Source organism: Simochromis diagramma, unplaced genomic scaffold (assembly GCF_900408965.1).
Source record: "Simochromis diagramma unplaced genomic scaffold, fSimDia1.1 OVJJ01000715.1, whole genome shotgun sequence".
NCBI lineage: Eukaryota > Metazoa > Chordata > Actinopteri > Cichliformes > Cichlidae > Simochromis > Simochromis diagramma.
Window position 1 is genome coordinate 2,460,235 of NW_024387128.1, and position 22,768 is coordinate 2,483,002.

At 42.1% G+C, this 22,768-nt stretch overlaps 1 protein-coding gene across 1 annotated transcript in view; it reads left to right on the forward strand.

The window, feature by feature from the left end:
* pde1ca (phosphodiesterase 1C, calmodulin-dependent a) overlaps positions 1-22,768 on the forward strand; it is a gene marked incomplete at its 5' end in the record, with an annotated part of 43,251 nt that overhangs the window by 8,536 nt on the left and 11,947 nt on the right. Inside the window, 10 exons of the mRNA XM_040047098.1 lie at positions 353-466; positions 1,475-1,657; positions 3,021-3,087; positions 3,369-3,485; positions 3,764-3,904; positions 4,385-4,485; positions 5,435-5,563; positions 19,349-19,450; positions 19,848-19,968; positions 21,414-21,495. Of these exons, the coding sequence (XP_039903032.1) occupies positions 353-466; positions 1,475-1,657; positions 3,021-3,087; positions 3,369-3,485; positions 3,764-3,904; positions 4,385-4,485; positions 5,435-5,563; positions 19,349-19,450; positions 19,848-19,968; positions 21,414-21,495 (1,157 nt within the window). The remainder of the gene's footprint in view (positions 1-352; positions 467-1,474; positions 1,658-3,020; positions 3,088-3,368; positions 3,486-3,763; positions 3,905-4,384; positions 4,486-5,434; positions 5,564-19,348; positions 19,451-19,847; positions 19,969-21,413; positions 21,496-22,768) is intronic.

Sequence of the window (22,768 nt, forward strand, 5' to 3'; positions counted from 1 at the left end):
AGTAAGGGGAGGGAGACAAGACAAAAGACATACTGTGGAAGAGAACCAGAGATTATTTATAAATTTGGCCAGATTTCTGCAGATGAGAGCTGCTACATTCAAACTGAAATGGATGCCACTTATCCTAACAAGACCAAGGTTTTCTCAAAATTTCTCAATTATCTATAAAGCCCACATTATTTTTGGGAGGTTTGGAAGGTTAACCCAGCACTATCTTCAAAGGAATACTCCAGACCTTTCTCCCATTTGGTTTTGGCAATAAGTGATTTGTTCTCCGGGAGAGTTAAGATCTCAAGCACATGGTGTGTTAACAGTTTTGAGGTGATACTGAGATATGGGCTATTTGTTCTAGGTTACGGTGTCTTGTTAAACAGCTGGAGAAGGGAGAAGCATCTGTGGTGGAACTGAAGAAAAACCTGGAGTTTGCCGCCTGTCTCCTTGAATCTCTCTGTTCTGAGGAAAACAGGTAAGGAGCTTTTAGCTAATTTCCCCATGTATAGACTTTAATCAGTGGTGGAAAAATAAAATAGTCAGTATTTCAATAAGACAATGTAATACTCACAATGCAATAAAACTTTTTTATATGTTGCACTATGCCAAACATATTATGAGGCCTGGGAGCTTGAGGGTCCTGCGCAGTATCTTTACTGTTCCTTGGAGTGTGCTCTTCTGGACAAAGATTTAGGATTTTGTTCCTGGGATCTGCTGGAGTCAGTCACCTAGCTTTAGGGTCAGTGCACCAAATGCTCAAATTACCACAGGGACCACTGTTACCTTCACTCTTCTTGAGTTCTTCTCTGAGCCCTTGGTACTTAAACCAGCTTCTCATGTTCCTTCTTTCTGATGTGTTTGTCATTTGGTATGGCTACATCTATTGCTACAGCCGTCTTCCTCTGGTTGTCCACCACTATTATTTCCGGGTGGTTAGCCATCACCAGCTTGTCCGTCTGTATCTTTAAGTCCCACAGGATCTTAGCTTGGTCATTCTTGACTAGCCTAGGGGGCGTCTCCCATTTTACCAGTTTTCATGGCCTCAGGTATGACAGTACTGCTCCTTGTGGCTGTCTATCTTGTATCCAAGCATCTACTGTTCACTGTGGTGTGGTCTTGGTTACATTGGGGGGGTCTAGCCTAGGGAACTTTTCTGGATAAAGATGCTCTGGTTGGGAGTTGAACTCCTGACCTGAAGTTTCAAAGGTGTCTCTTTTACCAGCATAGAGGATGGCACTGGCCACAGCATACGCATAAAAAGTCCTGAGCATTGTCACTCACAGGTTTCTCTACAAATATTTTATTTTATTTTATTTCATTTTATTTTGTCCTTAATGTGAAGCTCTTTGGTCACAACTTGCCATTTTAAAGTGCTGTTTTAATTAAACTTGGCTTGGCTTGGTTCATTTAAGATGAGGATGATAGATTAATTATTTTAGAAGATGAAAATGTACATTCAGTGTTTTTGTGAATGGTCTTGCAGACAACTGGGGCACCAAGATGATGAGCTGAGTGATATCCAGTCAGACTCTGTACCACTGGAGGTTCGTGACTGGTTGGCCTCCACTTTTACACAGCAGAGAACCCTGTTGCTGCACCACAGTGAAGACAAACCACACTTCCGCAGCATCGTCCGTGCAGTACAGGCTGGGATCTTTGTGGAGAGGTTTGGCTTAAGACAGCTATAAAAAATACAAGTCAGTTTAACAAGTCAGCATAGTAACAGAACAGAAGCCTAGGTAGCAATAAAAAGTGTGTACATTTGTTTTTCTATTTTCTTGTCTATTTATTTGAGAAAAAAAAAAGCATCACACATTTCTGTAACTAAAACATATGTTGAGAAGTTCGGCCAAATGGTACTTTTTTCTTGTAATGGTTTTGATTAACATACAGTGAACAATTTGGATAAGGCCCTGAGATGCATCATTTTGTTTCCATGGATAAGACACAAACAATAGAAATGGACTGGCATATATATCATTTCTCTAGACTTGATGAACACTTGTTGCACTACCAGTCACATCCACCAATTAGAATTAATCTTAAATCTATCTTGATGTTCTTCAGCTATCTTACATCCCAAAAGTTAATTAAGAATCAGCAGTTAACCTAACAACTTGTCTCTGAGCTCTTGGGATACTGGAGTGATCAGAGAAAATCTATTTAGTACCTAGTAATAGCTTTAATAATAATAATAATAATGGATTGGATTTATATAGCGCTTTTCAAGGCACCCAAAGCGCTTTACAATACCACTATTCATTCACTCTCACATTCACACACTGGTGGAGGCAAGCTACAGTTGTAGCCACAGCTGCCCTGGGGCAGACTGACAGAAGCGAGGCTGCCATATCGCGCCATCGGCCCCTCTGGCCAACACCAGTAGGCAAGTAGGGTAAAGTGTCTTGCCCAGGGACACAACGACCAGGACAGAGAGCCCAGGGATCGAACCGGCGACCTTCCGGTTACAGATGCGATTCCCAACCCCCTGAGCCACGGTCGCCCCCGTGGCTCAGGGGGAATTACCCCTTTACCTTTGAATAGCATATTATGGCCGCAACTCAGGTCAACAGATATTATATTAGAATGGCTTGGGAGCCAATCCGAACCACTCAGTACAACACATATTATTCTCAAAATAAATTACGCAGATTATAGAAGTAATGCCAGAAATATAAACATTACTTTATCAATATAGAAAATGAAATGGTAAAAAAAATTGAGGTTGACAAGGTTTTAATAGAATAGATTTATTTTGTCCCTTAGACTGAATAACAATTTAGAATAAACAAAAGTTAATCTTTCTTTATTATTTGGCCTAATATTGCAGTACTGCTTCAAAACTCTGGGGATCTTCTATTTTGGGGATGGATTTTTAAAAAAAAAAAAAAATATTGCCTTTGATTATTCCTTCTCCAAAATAAATGTAACATATTCAAATTAATAAATGAGTTACTATACTGGGCATAGTGCATTTGTTCATTTGGTGTGTGCTTGTGTTGCTGTGTACTTTTGTCTGTGGGTTACAGGATGTTCAGACGAACCTCCAACATGACTGGTCTCAGTTATTCCCTAAATGTCATCACTATGCTTAAGGTATACATGCACATGTACTTGGTGATTTCTTTAAAAATAAAGTCAGTGACATGTATGTGAGTCTGCATTCAGTTTTAATCTCAGTATTAAAATGTCATGAGCAAGTTATACAATAGAGAGTTAACAGATTAAGGCCAGGGAAAAAGTTTTCTATCTACCATACTAATATGCAGGAACAAAAACTGCCATTTTGTGTATGACTTAGGTAAGACAAGGTACACAAGGACACACTCGTTTATGTTATTCAAATGATAATAAAACTGGTTTCTATGTGTCTGTAGCATGTAGATATGTGGTCGTTTGATGTGTTTGCACTGAATGATGCCAGCGGAAACCATGCTCTGAAAATTGTCTTCTTTGAACTGCTCAACAGATATAACCTGATTAATCGTTTCAAGGTAAACTCAAATAAAGACAGCTTCCATATATCATTTAAATGATTGACCCTCATATTATTTTAAGTTTTAAAGGGAATTTCTAATTCTAAAACAACAAGGTCTGCAGTTTTGTTTAAGAAGTGCAATACTTTAATAACCTTGTGAAAAAATTTCCCATACAGACTATAAATGACTTTTTGTTTTGTTTTTTATGTGGCGTTATCTTTTAAAGTGATGTAATCATATACGACTTAATTTTGCAGTCATCATGCTTCTCTCCTGCATTGTCTCAATATCAGATTCCTACCTCTGCACTCACATCATTTGTGGAGTCACTGGAAATGGGATACAGCAAATACAAAAACCCCTACCACAACTTGATACATGCTGCTGATGTCACACAAACGGTCCATTACCTGCTCATTAAGAGTGGAATAATGGTAAGTCTTGCTTGGTTAATGGTGATTTAAAATGTAACCAGGAAAACTGCTTTGCTTCTTTCGAGTTCTCAAAGAGAGACTTTTTCATATCTTGAAGTAATGGACTCTTTTTTTTTTTCTTTACTGTTATGACCTGCTAGCAAGCCACAACATTTAAAACCTTAAAACTACCCCACATCCTGATAAAACATTAAAGGGGAAACACTGCTGCAATCCAATAGTCGGTATACCTTTGTCTTTTTTGTACAGATTTTGATCATTCTTTAGGTTTGTCTTTGGGGAGTCCATTAATCTTGCAGTTCAAGAAAGACCAGTATACTTTTAAAGCAATTCTAAACACAGAACTCCTGAAGCCTTAGATTTAAGTGGCTATTGAATTTTTTTTTTATATTAACAATTGTGTAAAGCAATATTATATACATATTTATTGCTTGTTTGTTTGTTACTACATACAAAATGCATCATCTCACTTTCTTTCAGCACTGGCTAACTGAGCTGGAGATCTTTGCCATTATTTTTGCAGCTGCCATCCATGACTATGAGCATACAGGGACTACTAATAACTTCCATATTCAGACCAGGTAATTCCTACTGAGCAACATTCAAATTATTGCAGTTTCTGAGGGGCTCTAGTGTTATTTAAAAGTCGTAAATAATTTTACTTGTAAAACGCCCTCCCAGGGAGGCCCCCTCTTCCTGAAGGACCAGAGAGGGGTCTCTCTAGCTGTCTATTGTCTAATGTTGCCTGGGTGTCCCTGCCTATATCTAACCTACTCTACAATACTTAACCATGTGGAATAAAGTGGACGATCGTGGCTCAAGAGTTGGCAGTTCGTCTTGTAATCGGAAGGTTGCCGGTTCGAGCCCCGGCTTGCACAGTCTCGGTTGTTGTGTCCCTGGGCAAGACACTTCACCCGTTGCCTACTGGTGATGGTCAGAGGGCCCGGTGGCGCCAGTGTCCAGCAGCCTCGCCTCTGTCAGTGCGCCCCAGGGCAGCTGTAGCTACAACTGTAGCTTGCCACCACCAGTGTGTGAATGGGTGGATGACTGAATGTGTAAAGTGCTTTGGGGTCCTTAGAGACTAGAAAAGCGCTATACAAATACAGGCCATTTACCAAAGCACATACCTATAGTTTCAGGTATATATGCTATTGTCAGAACACGTTATCAATACATAAATTAAAAAGGAATTTCCATCACATATGATAATCATAATATTGTTTTTATAAAAAAAAATATATATATTTCCCGCTCGCCCCTGCGGGCGGTCAATCCTTCAAGATCGGGTCCTCTACCAGAGGCTTGGGAGCTTGAGGGACCTGCACAGTATCGTTCCTAGGACTGTGCTCTTCTGGACAGAGATGTCCGAAGTTGTTGCCGGGATCTGCTGGAGCCACTCGCCTAGCTTGAGAGTCACTGCACCTATATGTGTGTGTGTGTGTGTGTGTATATATATATATATATATATATATATATATTACCAAACAAGAAAAAAATTCTGTGATGACAAATTTTCTGTGGCATTTGCAGGTCAGACACGGCGCTATTTTACAATGACCGAGCTGTTTTGGAGAACCATCACGTCAGCGCTGTCTATCGCCTTCTACATGATAATGAGGAAATGAATATTCTCTCTAATCTTTCAAAGGAAGAGTGGAGGTAAACAGTAAACAGTATTCAAATATTCTCAATTTGTGTAGCTGATCCACATCTGTCATGGTCCTGTCCCAGTTTTTGAGTTTCTGTTGTGGACTTTTCAATTTAAGAAACTTTTCTTCAGTGCTTGTATTATTTGGTCTTAATTTTGTGAAAAAACATAGTGCTTTTGTTATCTATATTTCTTGTTCTTGATTCGTGTTTGATTGTGTTAGTACCCTTTTGTCTCCAGTCTATCCTAATCTCTTTTCTCTATTATGTCAATGCCTCCTGTACCAGTCAGTCATGTCTCATTGTCTCACTCTAAGTCAAGCTCATGCATCTTAGTCCTGGTCCTTGTATTTCAAGGATCAGTTACCTCCTGTTACCTCCTGAGAGTTTACTTTTCTCATGTTTCCCAGCGTTTCCTATTCCTAGTTTATATTTCCAGTTCAGGTTCCATAAGTTTCAGCTTTTTTGTTTTCCTTTTCCTTTTTTGGAAGTAAACTTCATACTGCATACATCTTAAGATAGCTAAAGTCAACAAAGAGCAGCCTGGTGTTACTCCCCTGTTAGGGCTCTAGACTAACTTTTTGCCATGGGCGTACTGGTACGCCTAACTTTTCAAAGTTAGGCGTACCGGCACAAAAGTTAGGCGCACACAAATTTTATAATAATTTATATAATATAATGTGTTTTTCTGGATACACTGTGCTTTTTCAGCATTTAAAGATTGATGACACCGTGTCAGAGCACTGGCTATGAATTTCAGAAGGATCAGGCCTTAACTTAACAGAAAAGTTAGCAATAGTTCTTTTCCTATTACAGCTACAACCACTTCTGTCGTGCCTAGGCTGCTCACTAGGGCTGGGTATCATCACTGATTTCTATAATCCATTCGATTCCGGTTTTCAAAGTCCTGATTCGATTCAACTTAGCCTCAGACAGTTAGAAATATTATAATTCTGATCATTTATCAGTACTGACTTCATCAGAATTGTGAACATCACAGCATATGCCTTTGTGTGAAAGTAACTGAGAATAAAACACAGAAAAACATGAAGGAGATTTTCCTGGTCTGGCTTTTTATAGCAGATAACCTTAAAAATATTCTACAATGTTCTGCATATAAAGTTTAAATTTCTTCATTATTGAACAGTGTTGGTCAAGTTACTTGAAAAAAGTAATCAGTAACTAATTACTGATTACTTCCCCAAAAAAGTAATCCCGTTACTTTACTGATTACTTATTTTCAAAAGTAATTAATTACTTAGTTACTTAGTTACTTTTTAAAAACACGATTTACAACCTGAAGAGGTGATAAAGCGATAGATCTTTCAGCCCAATTCTACTTTTTCTACATAATCCATCATACAAAATGTAATCAAATGGAAAAGTCTCTTTTTTTAACTTGTTTTATCAGTTTTAATCTTTTAACTTTATGCATCAAGCAAAAATTTAATTATATGCAAAATTCTCTGAGTTGAATAAATTAGTTTAACATTTAAACCTATTTTCTACACATTCCAGCACATAAAATAAAATATTTTTTGTGTTTACACTCACTCTTTCAAATAGATGCAAGTAAAACACAGCAGAAAATAAATAAAGTCAAAGACTCAGCGGTCCTGTTGCTCTATTTTCACCCAGTGGCGTGTCCAGCGGGGTGGCCTGGGGGGGCACAGGCTTCCCCCCCAACCAGACTGGCCACCCCAGGTGCCACCCCAAAGGCAAAACAATAAAATTCAATCAAATATCAAATGTCCGATTATGTTTTCACGGTGAAGCTCAGATATCCGAGTGTAAGTGAATGCAGCATCGGCTTCTGTGCTATGTGCATCACGTTAGCAAAGGTAGGAGAGCCAAGCATGAAAGACGGCACCGCAGGAAACAATTTTTCGGTGAAAGAAAATGAGGACAGAATAAATGTCCCGGTAAGTAATATTAAGTTTGTTGAGTTTAGTAAACTTCGGTGAAATTAGAATACCAAAGAAAAAATAACACTTAAAGAATTATTGCAGCCGTCGAATATATCAGACAGTATGCTACTGAGGGGAGCTAACATAAGAGTTATGAGTTATAAGACATCATCTAAGTCGTAACATTGCTGTATGGAGTTGCAGGTTAACATAGCTGGACTGGCCATCGGGCATACCGGGCATGTGCCCGGTGACTTATTTATTTATTTTTTTTGTAATGGCATGAACAATGAGAGGTGGTGGATTGGCCAGATGCAGGTCGATGTGTAAAAATAACTCAGTTGTTTGGTGGTGGCTGTGGCGGGGCTTCCACAGAGGCCAGCAGGTGGATGAGGGAAGGGGAGGCAGGAGGAGAGCCCCGAGGCAGCCGCCAGTCCGAGTGTCAGGTGAACTGAACTTCAGGTAAGAAGTTATGATCTGCAGTCTATCTGGGTCAGATATAAACCAAGTTTAGGTGTAGTTTATTTTCGTTGTGCTGACTATTTACCCTCAGTTGCAATAACTCCTACTGCGTTCTAGCCAGCTTCACAGAGTTTTTATACAACTGGGTGGGTGCTATGATGTTACTCATAGTGAACTTTATTTTATTCATAAGGTTAGTTAGTAGAGTTGCCAACGGCTCCTTAAAAAAATGGAATGGTCCCTCATTCAGAGAAAATATTACATACAATATTTCGTATTGAGCTGAGAAGAAACGCAGTTTGTCCCGGACTTTCGCTATAATGAAAAAAAGACACAAAGCTGGAGTTATTCTGTCGTTACGCTGCACAGCTGCCTCTTCTTCTCTCGTTCTCTCCCCCTGCCTCTCCTGTTGCTACTTCAATCATGAAACTGATCAATGATCAGCCGATCGGCTTTTCTCTCTTGTTTATTTATCGCCCACTTTGCGCCAGAAAGAGGAAACCAGCAGATGTCGCACTAAACAACAGCAGCACGTTTAAGCTTGATCAGCTGTTGTTAGAATTTATTTAATATTAATTTCTAGTATCAGCTGATGTTTGCTGGAGCCACAGCTGTAAAACTGCAGGTCATGATGTCGGTTTGGATATGTGGTGAGAGGGAAACATGAAGATGAAACCAGGAGATGTCCTTACTGAATCATCAGAGCTGAACAGGTGATGGAGAAACAGGTTTACCTTTTAGGTGACATGAATGAGTTGAAGGGAAGTTATGAACTGTTTCTGGGAGACAAATAACACCAGGATCCTTTTTTATGTAGCTGACAGCTGGTAACTGTGCAGGGGTGGATCTAGGAAAGTTTTGCCAGGGGGCCAGGTAGGGCATTAACAGGGAGAGGGGGGCACAAAGAAATACTTTTCTTTCTTACTGTCTTTTAAAATATCTAGCTTTTATTAAATAATTATCTAAATCTTACAACCAAAGTTTTTATCAGATGTAAAATGTATAGAAATCATACATATACCAACAAGACAGTGTACATCACTGTCACAACAGCATTTGTTTTCATTCAAAGTCTTTATGGCTTTAATACCTGGTGGGCCGGTCTCTAGTCAAATGCATTGTCCCGGTCCAGCCCTGCAGGTTAATACTGGCAGTGTCACCATGCCAGCTGACTGTATTTCATCATCAGCCAGTGTTGTTCTTGATCAATATTACCAAAGTTTACCATCAGAATTTCGGCCTCAAGCGCTGTAAAATACATTGACCGCGCCTTCTTTCCCTCCGTCTCCATGGTGACTCGCTTAATCTGTGCTCCACTAATCAGGGCTTTATGTATCCTCGTGCGCGTGCTTAACTTGGGGTTAAAGCAACTCCGCGTTGATTGAACTAATTGTTATCAGCCTTTCTGAAACCGAATATTCCGAGTTGGACAGTTCAGGGTTACTCAACCCCGAGTATCGTTTTTCACTCTGAGTTTTCTAAACCGGCTTCCTGAAATAGGGCCCTGGTGGGCCGGTCTCTAGTCAAAATGCCCGATTTTCTGTCCCAGTCCAGCCCTACAGGTTAATACTGGCAGTGTCACCATGCCAGCTGACTGTATTTCATCATCAGCCAGTGTTGTTCTTGATCAATATTACCAAAGTTTACCATAAGGCAGCATAGCAAGTATTTATTTGCTTTCAGGTTTTATTCAAATGTTAGTCTTTTCAGTTGTTTCCCCACTTTTTTCCTGTTTCAAAATCACCAGTTTGTGAGAAGATTATCTTCTTTTTTTAAATAGGCAGATAAAATTTTACATTGGCATTGGCTAATTTGTCAATTGTTTGTTACAAATGTTTGTATTTTAATATTCAAAAATGTTTTTGCCCAAAACATATGTGCACTATATGTCAGTAAAAATACTATGCAAATATTGCTGTCCTTGAATGCTGAGTAAACACTGACTGATTGTATCTCTTGTACTTTATCAACGCAGTATCTAAAAACTTTGCACCGTAGTGGTTAAAATCTCATTCTAATAAGAGTTAAAAGCGCATTCGGTTATTAGGTTTATAGGGTTATTGAATTATGGTTAATGGTTGGTAGAATTTTTTTTAAACATTATCTGCCAATTACATCTGCCACCCTTCTCCAAATCTGTGCCCCTACCTGGCCCCCCCAACAAAAATTTTCTAGACACGCCACTGTTTTCACCTGTAAAGCAGGACTGCGGTAGGCGGAGGTTTACCCTGGTGCAGGTGTGCCGCGGTCAGTTGAAGAATCCGCGAGTTTCTCTGTGAATTTCGCATTACGTCGTTGCGCACTCGGTGCTTGCTTGGAAGTTTAGGGGTTTTTTTCGCTGTAAAAAGAAGTTTTCTTCCCACGCACGATGGACGCTAATGTTTTTGTCACTTTTTATGGAATCAAACTCAAAGTAAGGTCAGTACTTCCATGCTTTAAACGCTGCACGCTCACACTCTCTCCCACAATCGATATGTGATCCACTGTTGATCTGCACACAGCTGTTGTCACTAACGGCGCACTCGTGAGACATTCTCGCAAAAAAATCACGGTTTTAGTAATGCAGTAACGCAAAAACTGTAATCTAATTACCGTTTTTGCAATAGTAATCCCTTACTTTACTCGTTACTTGAAAAAAGTAATCAGATTACGCGTTACTGCCCATCTCTGGTATTGAACAACAGAAAAAATAGGCTTTCTTGTCCGAGGTCATTTAAGTGAAAAAAGAAAAGAAAAAGACAGCAGCCACAGCGCTGTAAACAACGGTAGACTGGTGTGTAATAAGTGAATGAATAATACAGAAAACAGAGATTGGAGACGGGAAACTGTTCTTGAAGTATAGAGAGAGAGATAAAGAGAGAGCTAGCTGTGCATGAAGTGTGATTTTAATAGTCGTGGAAGCAAAACAGCAAAATTCATGACGACATTGATCAAATGTGAAGCGCAGTTTGCTGCTTCTTTTGCTGCTGGCTCGGTGAATTTTGGTTGGAGAGAGACAAAACCTGCAGCTCAGAATCAGCGCAAAAAGACGTAATCACAGCGCGGACCGGACGCATCAGAATCGCTAAGCTCCGACAGCGTGTCCCTCTACGGGCCGTCGGGTGAGAAAGCCGAGAAAGACAAAGTTGATTCTGATGCGTCGGTCCTCTGTGTTTACGTCTTTGTGTGGAGTCCGTGTACCTGCTCTCATTTGCTGTTTGGTTGTTGTTGAAATGGTTTTGTGAGCTTTAATCTGAGAATCTGGCGTTTCTGGCCAAACACAGTTATATTTAAAAGTCGATTCAGGATTTAATGAATTGATATCGCTTTATTCAAGCTACTCACCTCCCACTTCCACCTGCACTTTCAACTGGACCACGGCCAATCAGAGAGGTCCCGCCCCTTACTATCTCTGATTGGTTTAGTCCACGATAGGGGCATAATGTGTGTCTGTTGTTGACCACAGGGAAGGTTGCAGATTTTTTTTTTTTTTTTTTTTTGCTACCCGAACATTTGGTCGCACAGGTGCAACCAAATATTTTTTTTTTAGTCGCACCACTGAAAAATTTGGTCGCATTTGCGACCAAATTGGTCGCACTCTAGAGCCCTGCCTGTTGTTCCAGGTGGGATATGGTGGTGTGGAGCGTTGTAGCAATAGCATCTTCAGTTGATCTATTATGTCAACTGAAGTAGGTCGAGTGCAGGTGGCAGGCAGGACATGATGTGGCGTCAGACCAGTTTCTCGAAATTCTTCATTACAACGAGTGTTAGAGCAACTGGTCGGTAGTCGTTGAGGCTGTTAATGTTGGTCTGTTTAGGCAGTGGGACGATTGTGGACTACTTTAGGCATGGCAGGATTGAAGCATTGAAGATCTTAGTGAAGACTTAGGCCAGCATATTCCTGCACCATTAGGCTTGGGCTGCTCCTGCCTTCCAATGTTTGCATTGATGTAGATGCATACATAAGCATAAACCCTCTCCTCTGTTCTTACTGGAGTGGCTGTTTCTGTCGTGATGGTGGACAGTGCAGCATGCTAACTCAGTAGCTGAGTCTGGTATTGATTGCTGTAGCCAAGTGTCTGTGAGTAATACAATGCTACTGTCCCGTACACAGTTGTTGACTGGAGCCCGTGTTCTCAGTTCATTGATTCTGTTGATTATGGACTTAATGGAGAGGAAAATGCTCAGAAGCAGTGGCTTTCTTTAGCCTTGCTAGTGGGCCCACCCTGCAGCCTCGCCTTTGCCTCCCGTGTTTACACTTCCTCTGCTGGCCACTGGGAAGAACCAACCATTGACACTGTGGAGTTCTTATTATATCCTCTGGAATGCTGTGGAAGTGATGATAGTCCCACTTGATGTTCCTGGCACAGTGTAATCCCAAACTCAGAAGGCCCTAACGACTTTGCCAGACATACAGTAGTAAAAAGCCACATACACCCGCACATATACATGTATAAAATATAGAAAACAAAGCATCAAACATGAAGAACAGTAAGCCGCTGCATCTATGCATGCTGTCATCTTAACAGTACTTTCCATTCATATTTATCTATAAAGTGTCCCTGCAGTTGCCCAACTTCCCAAGAGGAATGGCTGAAATCACAGCATCCTCTTTTTCACCTTCTCTTGACGAAGGCGGTCGCACTTTTCTCCTCTCCTCCTCTTCCTTAGCTTCGCTGCTTAGCCTCTTATGTCCTTGTCTAGTCACGTGTTTTTTTGTACTACTTTTCCCTGGAACACTCTCTCACAGTCTGTTCTCTAAAACCTAAAAGAGGAATTATGGATTGGATCAACTGGTCCCTGAATGCAATTGACACCCCTTTCTCAACGAGAAGTTTGGGCTTGGGTGAGCCTGAGTGCTGAAGATATCTACCTATTCGGAACTATGGTAACAGGGTTCTTGCTGATCGGAGCTGGCTTGGCCCTGACTTATCGAAGAATTAAGGAAGCGGAACCGGCTGTTCAAACCCCCACAAGGCTGCCCGCTGGGATTGAGACGATGGGAGAGGCGTGAGTTTCTCAAAATGGGCTCATTGAGTACAGCACGGATAAGATCTTGGAAAGGCTACGGCTGCTGTGAATACTCAGAATAACATCTCTGAGTGCAGACTGGATTACATCTTGGAAGGGCTCGCTCGGAATAACATCTCTGAGCGCAAATTGGATGACATCTTGGGAAGGCTCACTGTGGTCGTGAGTTCTCAGAATCGGCTCTTTGAGCACAAGAATGACAACATCACAGAGCGCAAATTTGACATCATGGCGAAGCTCGCGGCTCTCCAACGGGAGATTGAGAGACCAGTGTTGGACTGTTAGAACTGCTTTGAAATTCATATTAGCTGTTCGCACTAAAGTAAAAAGCACCATCACTTATGCGGATACCCCTTTGGCGCCAGCTGCGGTTGCAAGGCTGGAGCCGAACAAAAACACCCTGATAACGACTGTGTTTAGTCTGTTCCTTCCCATTCCATGCAAGGCCACCTGGGTTGGCTGGTAGACTGTTTACTTAGCCTAGCAGGGCGAAGGACGCTGTCTCAGCTGAACTCTGGACACGCACACACATACATATACACTGATATGCACACACTCATCCCCCCCTCCCTTTCCAAACGCCTTCGTTGCTTGTTCCCTCCTGGGAACACGGCGGGTCTGAGCCCGCGCTGGAATGGTAGCGCTGGGCAGGATGGCTGCTGTGTTTGCTTCGGATTACTCCTCACCCCCCACCCGACCCTGTGGCTTGTCACGTGCTCCATAATGTTGTGCTGTGGACATTTATGTGCTTTTTTGTGCAGAGGAGTTTTTTTGTTTCCTGTTCTCATCAAGGTTCAAGGTTCAAGGTTCTTTATTTGTCACATGCATAGTTATACAAGTATAACACACAGTGAAATGTAGGCTGACACGCTCCTCGACATGTGCAAAAATTTGGGGGGGGGGGGGGTGTAGAGGAAGAACATTATATATATATATATATATATATATATATATACAGACATATAGTATATACACTGGGTGAATGTGCAGTAGTAGCAGCAAGCGGGTGAATTCTGTATATTAATATGAATAGACATCTGACTATTTTACAGGAGACAATATAAACATATTTAAAATTAAAGGAATTTGAAATGTACATTGTGCCTTGGTTTAGTGTCTGGAAGAGTCCTGTCTCAGTCAATTATAGATGATGTGAGAGGGCGGGTGTGTGTGTTTAGGGCACGGATGGCTTGGGGATAGAAGCTCCTCTTGAGTCTCTCTGTCCTTGCCCGGAAGATGCGGAACCTTCTACCAGATTGCAGAAGTTGGAACAGTTTGTTGCCAGGATGGGACGGGTCCTTCAGTATCTGCGCTGCTCTAGTCCGGCATCTCCTGGTGTAGGTGTCCTGAAGCGGGGGGAGAGCAATCCTGCAGCAGCGTTCTGCTGTACGGATCACTCTCTGGAGAGCTTTTTGGTCCTTCACACAGCTGTTCCCAAACCACGATGTCATGTTCTGTGTGAGGATGCTCTCCACAGCGCCTGTATAGAAAATCCTGAGGATCTTTGGAGAGACCCTGAACTTCCTCAGTTGTCGTAGGTGATACAGGCGCTGCCTAGCCTTTTTGGTCTGGACCTGAATGTGGGCAGCCCATGTCAGGTCTGAGGAGATGTGGACACCAAGATACTTGAAGGACTGCACCCTCTCCACTGGAGCTCCATTGATGATGATGGGCTTGTAGTCTCTGTGCTGACCCCTTCTGAAGACCACCACCAGCTCCTTGGTCTTGCTGACGTTCAGCTGGAGGTGGTTGTCCTGGCACCACGATGCCAGATTCTTCACTTCATCCATGTAGGCCGCCTCATCGTTGTTGGAGATGGCACCCAACACCACTGTGTCGTCAGCAAACTTCACAATGGTGTTGGAGCCATGGGTGGCCACACAGTCCGAAGTGTAGAGGGAGTAGAGCAGTGGCGAGAGGACACATCCCTGAGGTGCTCCTGTGTTGATGGTGATGCTGTTGGAGAAGCACCTGCCCACCCTCACCACCTGAGTTCTGCCAGTGAGGAAGTCCAACACCCATGCACACAGACGGCTGTTAAGTCCCAGATCCCTCAGCTTTGTGAACAGTCTGCAGGGCACTATTGTGTTAAACGCTGAACTGTAATCAACAAACAGCATTCGCACATAGTTACCCTGTTTCTTGTCCACGTGGCTGAGAGTGGTGTGTAGGACGTGGGCGATGGCATCCTCTGTGGATCTGTTGGATCTGTAGGCGAACTGCAGCGGATCTGTGGTGTTTGGGATGGAGGAGGAGATGATGTTCTTCAGCAGCCTCTCAAACACCTTCATTACTACCGAGGTCAGTGCAACTGGCCGGTAATCGTTCAGGGATGAGGGTTTGCTGTTCTTGGGCACAGGGATGATGGTGGATCTTTTGAAGCATGTGGGGACCACAGACTTCGCCAGGGACTCGTTGAAGATGTAAGTGAACACACCTGCTAGCTGGTCAGCACAGCAGCGCAGCAGACGGCCGGTGATGCCGTCTGGCCCCGCCGCTTTCCTTGTGTTCACTCTCCTCAGTGCCGCTCGGACGTCATGCTCCGCGATGCTGGTCACCGGGCTCTCGCTGATGACGTCACTGTCCTCGGTAGTCAGGCGGTAGATAGCATTAGCCGCCTGGCTAACCTCGAAACGGGCGTAGAACCGATTCAGCTCGTTGGTGAATGCAGAGTCGGCGTTGATCGGCGCAGTGTCCCTGGCTTTGTAGTCCGTAATGGTGCGTAGTCCGTGCCACATACTCCGTGTGTCGCCCTGGTGGAAGCGGGACTCCACACGTTCCCGGTACCTGCGTTTGGCATCTCTCACCGCGCGCCGCACGCCGTATGAGGCCGCTTTGTAGGCGCTCATATCACCAGTGGCGAGACCCGCGTTGTAGGAGGCGGTCCTGGCGTTTACTGCAGTGCGGATCGATCTGTCCATCCACGGTTTCTGGTTTGGGAATGTGGTGACTCTCGCAGTGGGGATAATCTCCTCCGTTAGCATATTGACGAAGCATACTGCTACTTCCGTAAACTCGTTGATGTCGACTGCGCATGCTCTGAACATGTCCCAGTCTACGTCGTTGAGTGCGTCCTGTAGCGTAGCTTCTGATTGGGCAGTCCACCGTTTTACCTCCCTCTTGGTCACGTCTTCCCTCCGTATGCTTTGTTTATACTGGGGAATGAGGAAGATGGCGTTGTGGTCAGACTTCCCAAAAGCCGGGTGTGAGACAGCTTTGTAGCCCTGCTTGTATGGCGTATAGCAGTGATCCAAAATCCGATCCCCTCTCGTTGGACACGAGACATGCTGGTAAAAGTTTGGCATGACTTGTCTGAGGTTCGCTTTGTTAAAGTCTCCTGCTACAATGAGGGCTGCGCCCGGGTCCTTGTTTTGAAGCGAGCTCAGCACATCATGTAATTCGGACAAAGCCATACCTGTGTCCGCTTGGGGTGGGATGTAGACCGCCGTGGCGATGACTGAGGTGAACTCACGGGGCAGATAGAAAGGGCGGCACTTAATGCTCAGGAACTCCAGATGTGGCGAGCAGCCGCTGGAGAGAGTAGAAATGCTCCTGGCATCACACCACTTTCTGTTTACCATGAAACACACTCCTCCACCTTTGGTTTTGTTCGACTCTGCCGTTCTGTCCGCGCGGAGCACAAAGAATGAATCCGACGGAGTTACGGCCTGGTCCGGCACGGTGGGGGTCAGCCATGTCTCCGTGAAGCACAGAATGTTGCAGTCCCTCATGTCACGTTGGAAGGTGACCCTTGCTCTTAGGTCATCGAGCTTGTTCTCCATGGATTGTACATTGGCCAGTAGGATACTGGGCAGTGGTGCGCGATGCGCCTGCTGTCTCAGTCTGTTCCTAATACCAGCGCGTTTTCCCCGGCGCTTCTTTGTTCTGTGCCTCGGATGAGCGGCCCGTCCTTTGTTGTTCTCCGCGCCGCGTAGAATCTCTGGCGGCCAGGAAGGGTCAGGTTTAAAAGTGTCCAAGATTAGATGTGCAACCTTGGCACCGATGTTTACAAGTGATCCGCTGTCGTATACTATAAGACTAGAGGATTTTGGGATGTAAACCAGAGCAAAAAATAGGTAAAAAACAAGAAAAGTGGATAGTCGGAGCGGAGCGGTCAGGAAGGCGTCTGGACGTGGCCGCGCCATCTTGTATTGTGCTGTCCTCCCAGGAGCCCAGCATGAGCAGAGGTCTCTTTTTTTCCCATTGTAGTGTATATTTCAGTGTGTTTTTTTTCTGTAACGCTACCGATCTCCGACCTGTATCCCCATGTGATGTCTGTGTTGTGTGTGTAAGGTCGGGGGGGGGGGACCATCTCTGAATCGAGGAGGCGGCCTAACAGTACATCTTTAGCCATCTTACAGTGCTGTGATTCCAGCCCTTCCCCAACTCTCTGTCAATGGCACTCATGGCCATTGATCACTTTGATCAATGATCAATAGGCTTTGATCAGTCGTTGTAGATGGTCATGAGTAGGGATGGGTATCGTTTAGGTTTTATCTGATACCGGTGCCAAATCGGTACTTTTGAAACGGTGCCGGTGCTCAAACGGTGCTCAAACCGGTGCTTAAAGAATGGAGAACACAAAATTGGTCCAAAAACCTCTCATGTTCAGCTGGTTTTTGTAAAAAGATAACAATGTTAGCCTTTTCTGCAGCTATGGGGCATATATGGTATTACTCTTGGCTGGAAGCAGTGCTTAAACAATGGAAAAAAACACAAACTTTATCCAAAAACCTCTCATGTTTAGCCGTTTCCCTCTTTTTCTTTGATCATTTTAGCCTTTTTGGCCAGGGTGAAGGGAGTATCTGCCATCAAACAAGAAGACAGCCGCATGTAGCTATGATGATGTTTGCTAGTTCACCTTACCTGCATTAATGTAATAACGTGGTTAGCCTACTCAACGTAAATTACACACGAACAACATTAAGCTACTCACGCAGAGAAGAACGGCTGCTGCTGCATCATCATCCTCATCATTTCTGCTACACTGGCAGGGCTAGGGGCCAGGACTCTCCTCTTCGTGTTTTTGGGGATGTTGCTAACTCCGGGTCTGATAACAGGCACCACACCCGCAGTAGATGCGCTCGGTGTGAGGTCTCGCAGCAAGCTATCAAATACAGCGCATTTCTTGGCTTTAAAAAAAAAAACAACCGCTATGCGTTGCCAGGTGTTTCATCGGATTCGAGGTGTTACCTCCTTTGACAGTATCACAGTATCAGCTTAAAGCACTTGTTGCAGGCTGCTGAGTTTGCATATTTTGCTGTGAAGTACAGCCAGACTTTTGACCGCTTCGCCTTGGGCATTTTTAATCTGTAGCTCTGCTCTAAAAGAACGTACGTACCTGGACCCGCCTACTATCCTCGGAAACGTAAAATGATTGGCTAGAATCTAAAGTCTATCACAGCTCAGGAAAAAAAAAGCACCGAAATAAAGCACCGAAATGTGCGCTGCTTTTCGGTCTGGTTACTACCGTTTATGTCAGAACCGGTGCCATCATGGCACCGGACACCGGTACCCATCCCTAGTCATGAGAATTTGCAATGATTAACGAATTGACCTCACAGCCCATTGTTCATTCAGTGGGCTGGTTTCAGTTACTGTGCAAATGTATTGTTTATAAGAATGAAAACTCTACGTCCAAAGGAACAAAATCAACCTTTTGGGATTTACTTAACTGTATGATTGAGCATGCATCAAGACATAAAATAAGGTGATATCTTAAAAATAATAATTAATATGTATTTCTATTTGTATTATTTTTCTGTTATTTTACCAATTTTGGTAATATAGCATACACCATTTGTAGATTACCGTAGTCGTACCTTTTGGCATTTTACTAATTCTAGTAGATGTTATATACTCTTGAAAAAATCATTCATATCATTTCCCCACCAAACTTCTATAATTTCACAACATACCTGTTAGTTAACAAACCCACATAAAATTACAGAAACTTTACTTCTTTTAGTAGCATTTTGGGGTCATTTTACGCTCAATGCACCAAATGTGCATTTGAATGTGTATTTAGTGCACAAAATTAGAATTCAACAGTTTTATCTTTTAAATAAACAAGGTAAATATATATGAAATTATGTTAAACTTGCAACTGTATTTTTGCACTCTTTTTCTGTGTAAAAAGTTTATTTAAAAATGTAAAACATGTTTATTTACAGGTACAGTTTTTTTATTTTATTTTTTATTACTCATGTTAATTTACAGACTTTGACAGTTTTTTTTTTTTTTTTTAAATAATCGTGTTGATATTTCACATATTTAAAAATAACAGGAAAATACTGTATCATTTATGAAAAATTCTGTTAAATGACAGATTTCAGATTCAGTTCCTGAATCCTAATCCTTTCAGATTGCTATTATTTCTAATTCTGGAATATTTTACTTTCTACATTTATTTTTTCAGAGAACTGCGAGCCTTAGTAGTGGATATGGTATTGGCCACTGACATGTCCTGCCACTTTCAGCAGATCAAAGCCATGAAAAGCCTCCTGCAGCAGTCTGAGGCGTGAGTAATGGCTTCCAAACTCTTATAATCAGCAGTAAAGTATGAAAGACTGGGATAAAGATATTTTTGTTAAATACTGTCAGCAACGTTAATGTGTAGCTATCATATTTGATGGATGCTTGCTGAAAATCAGGAAAATTCTGATCTTATTTACAGAGTCTCTATATCCAAAAGCCAATGGCCAATCTTTAGCTTTACTTTCAATAATTCTTTTTTCCCTTGGAAAAGATGAAACTGATTTAGCAATCATGGTTTCTCTCTAGATCTTACTCTTGGAAGTTTCATTGCACTCAAAAAGTACACTCATATTTACCCAATTTTAATGTACTTTTCTTTGGGAGCTGAACAGCTGCTGTTTGTTTACACCCACCAGTGACTAACTACTCTTTATTCACAGGATTGACAAACCAAAGGCTTTATCATTGCTGCTGCACACTGCTGACATCAGCCATCCTGCCAAATGCTGGGACCTCCATCATCGCTGGACAACATCCCTGCTTGAGGAGTTCTTCAGACAGGTAGTCACCTGAAAAATTAGCACCTACCTCCTAGTCCCTCCATTGACACTTTATTGTGTAAAGGAAGTGGGAGCCATACTATAATGATGATAACCTTTTACCGGACACATAAAACAAACAAACCAATATATACATATACACAGCTAGCTGGATATACTTGTACACGCACATGCTCAAACAAAATTTCTGTGACATGAAATAACCACTCAATCATTAAGTCAAAAATGGAACAGAAGTATGCACAGACTTATTTACACCTTGCCCATCTACTGAAGTAAGGACCCTAGAAGTTTTCATATGCTGCCAAAAAAGAAACAAACAAATAAAAAAAACCTTGAGCTTTGTTTTGCTGTAATCTGCATCTGCAATTACAGTACAGTCACAGACAGGAAAACAATTAATGTTTAGGACTGACTGCAAAAATAGGAATATTAATCTACTGCAGTTCTTTAATTAAACTTAAACACTTCACATGTGCAAGTTGTATTACAGCTGAATACGGTATTTCAGAAAGCTATGAGTAATGTTATTGCAACTTAATTATTGGACCACAGTAGTTTACCATGCAGATAACATTACTCTTCAACAGCCAACTAGACATAGGGTGAAAAAATTATGCTTTGACATAACAAAATAGAAACATTTCTTGCCAGGTACAAACATTTTGTTTAGTCTCCTATTGTGGTGGAGTCTGTTTCCCATTTCAGTCGATGTGGTTTTCAGAGGAGGCTTGCATTCCGTCTCAGTTCATAGTGTCTAATAAAAGGCATAAAATAAAAGAACTTTTATTTTATAAAAGTTTTTAAGTCACTTCATTACTTTTCTAATTCAGTAGAATTAAAAACAGTGTTTCAGGGAAATTGCATTGGTTAGTTGTACACATAATAACTCTTACATATACACATGCAGATATACACTCATCCCCCCCTCCCCTTCCAAACGCCTTCGATGCTTATTCCCTCCTGATGCAGATGGTGGATCAAAGGGGACCAGCGCATATGCTGCAGGCCCGGATGCGCTGTCTACACTGGCTGTCTCTCACCTTTTACCTTCCCCTGTTGCTTGTCATGCGTTTCAATGGTGTATTAAGATTTTTTCATGTGCTATGCGCTGAGGAGGTTTTTTTTCTGTTCTCAAACTGATCTCCCAGTAGGAGCTCAGTCTGGAGGGAGTTCTTTTTTCTCCTTGTCCTTCCTGATGTTGTGCATTTTTCCATTGTTCGGTTCCGGGTCGCTGCTCGTGCGGCTGACCGGCCAGCTAAAGTAACAGCTGTCTAGCCTGACCTGTCTCCCCAATGTGATGTTTGTGTATTGTATGTACGGTCGGCAAGGTCAGTCTCTCTTAATTGCCCCTTGGGGATAAATAAAGTCTTCCGAATTTGAATTACAGTGTACATTATTGAGGCCAACTGTCTTTGTAAACATAGCGGTGTCATTTGTTTTCAGGGAGATAGGGAAGCAGAGCTGGGTCTACCTTTCTCCCCTCTTTGTGACCGCAAATCCACCATGGTGGCCCAGTCCCAAATAGGTAAAGTTCTTAAATACAGTTAATGCTTCTTTCTAAATGATTAGCATATTTTGGATACATTTTAAGTTTTGTCAAGCAGCAGTCAGTGACCAATAACAGCCAAGTGAATATAATAATATTTTTTCAAGTTCATTTATGGAAGAATTGCAGTGCCTACAGATAAATGTGGAATCTGAATATCATGAAACAAAAATACTAGTAAGTCAAAAGAGTTAATATTCAATTCAGTTTCAATTTTCAATTAAATTGTATTTATACAGTGCCGTATACAGTATACAGTTATTTATACAGTCTAAGACTGTCTAAGACTGTATAAATGTAATGAAATGTATAAAGTTATGTTTATGTGTGTCAGTCCAGTTTGTGAGTGTTCAAGAGTCTGGGAGAAGAAACTGTTTCACAGTTTGGAGGTAAGAGAGGCTCCAATGAGCTTCTCAGCTGTTCAGCTAAAATATACCATTTATAAAGCTCTCACCGTTTTTTGGACAGCCAGCAATTTACCACCTGCTGCAGCTTCCTCTTATCCTCCACAGTATAACAGTTGAACCAGAGTGTGCAGCAGTAGGTAAGAAGGCTCTCAATGGTGGATTGGTAGTAGTTAATTAGCAGTCTCATGGACAATGTTCCCTCTAATTGTTCATGTATCTGAGCAAACACACAAACTCCCTGAGCGGTCCCTTGGACCACTATGAGCAACATTAGACTTGTGCACTGTGGTCACGCCAGCATCGAATCCATCCAAGTTACATGGTTTATTAAAATAATCAAATTACAGCATTTACATTTATGTTAGATTACTTTTAATGAAGTACTTTAGCCCACTTATGAAAATTTTAAAAAGTCTTCTTCATGACCTGTGTAGTATGTTAACACTATTGGTAAAATTAACTTGAACTCCAATTTTGAAAACACAATTTTCTTTTTTTTTTTTTATAAAGCTCTGACTTGTATTATGAGTAAACGTCAGAAATCTCTCACATCTCAAAACACCGCCATAACTCCTAAAACTTCCCCCCCCCTTCCTAAACAACTAAATGCCATGTTGCCATATCATTTTTTGATTGGTCGACAGTGTTGGTCACGTTACTTGAAAAAAGCTCATACTCTCTCCCGCACTCGATATATTATCCATTGTTTATCAGCACACAGCTGTTGCCACGAACGTTGCACTCGCTTACGTCATTGTCATGAGACACTCTCGCAAAAAAATCACAGTTTTAGTAACGCAGTAACGCAGCGTGCTTACGGGAAAGTAACCGTAATCGAATTACCT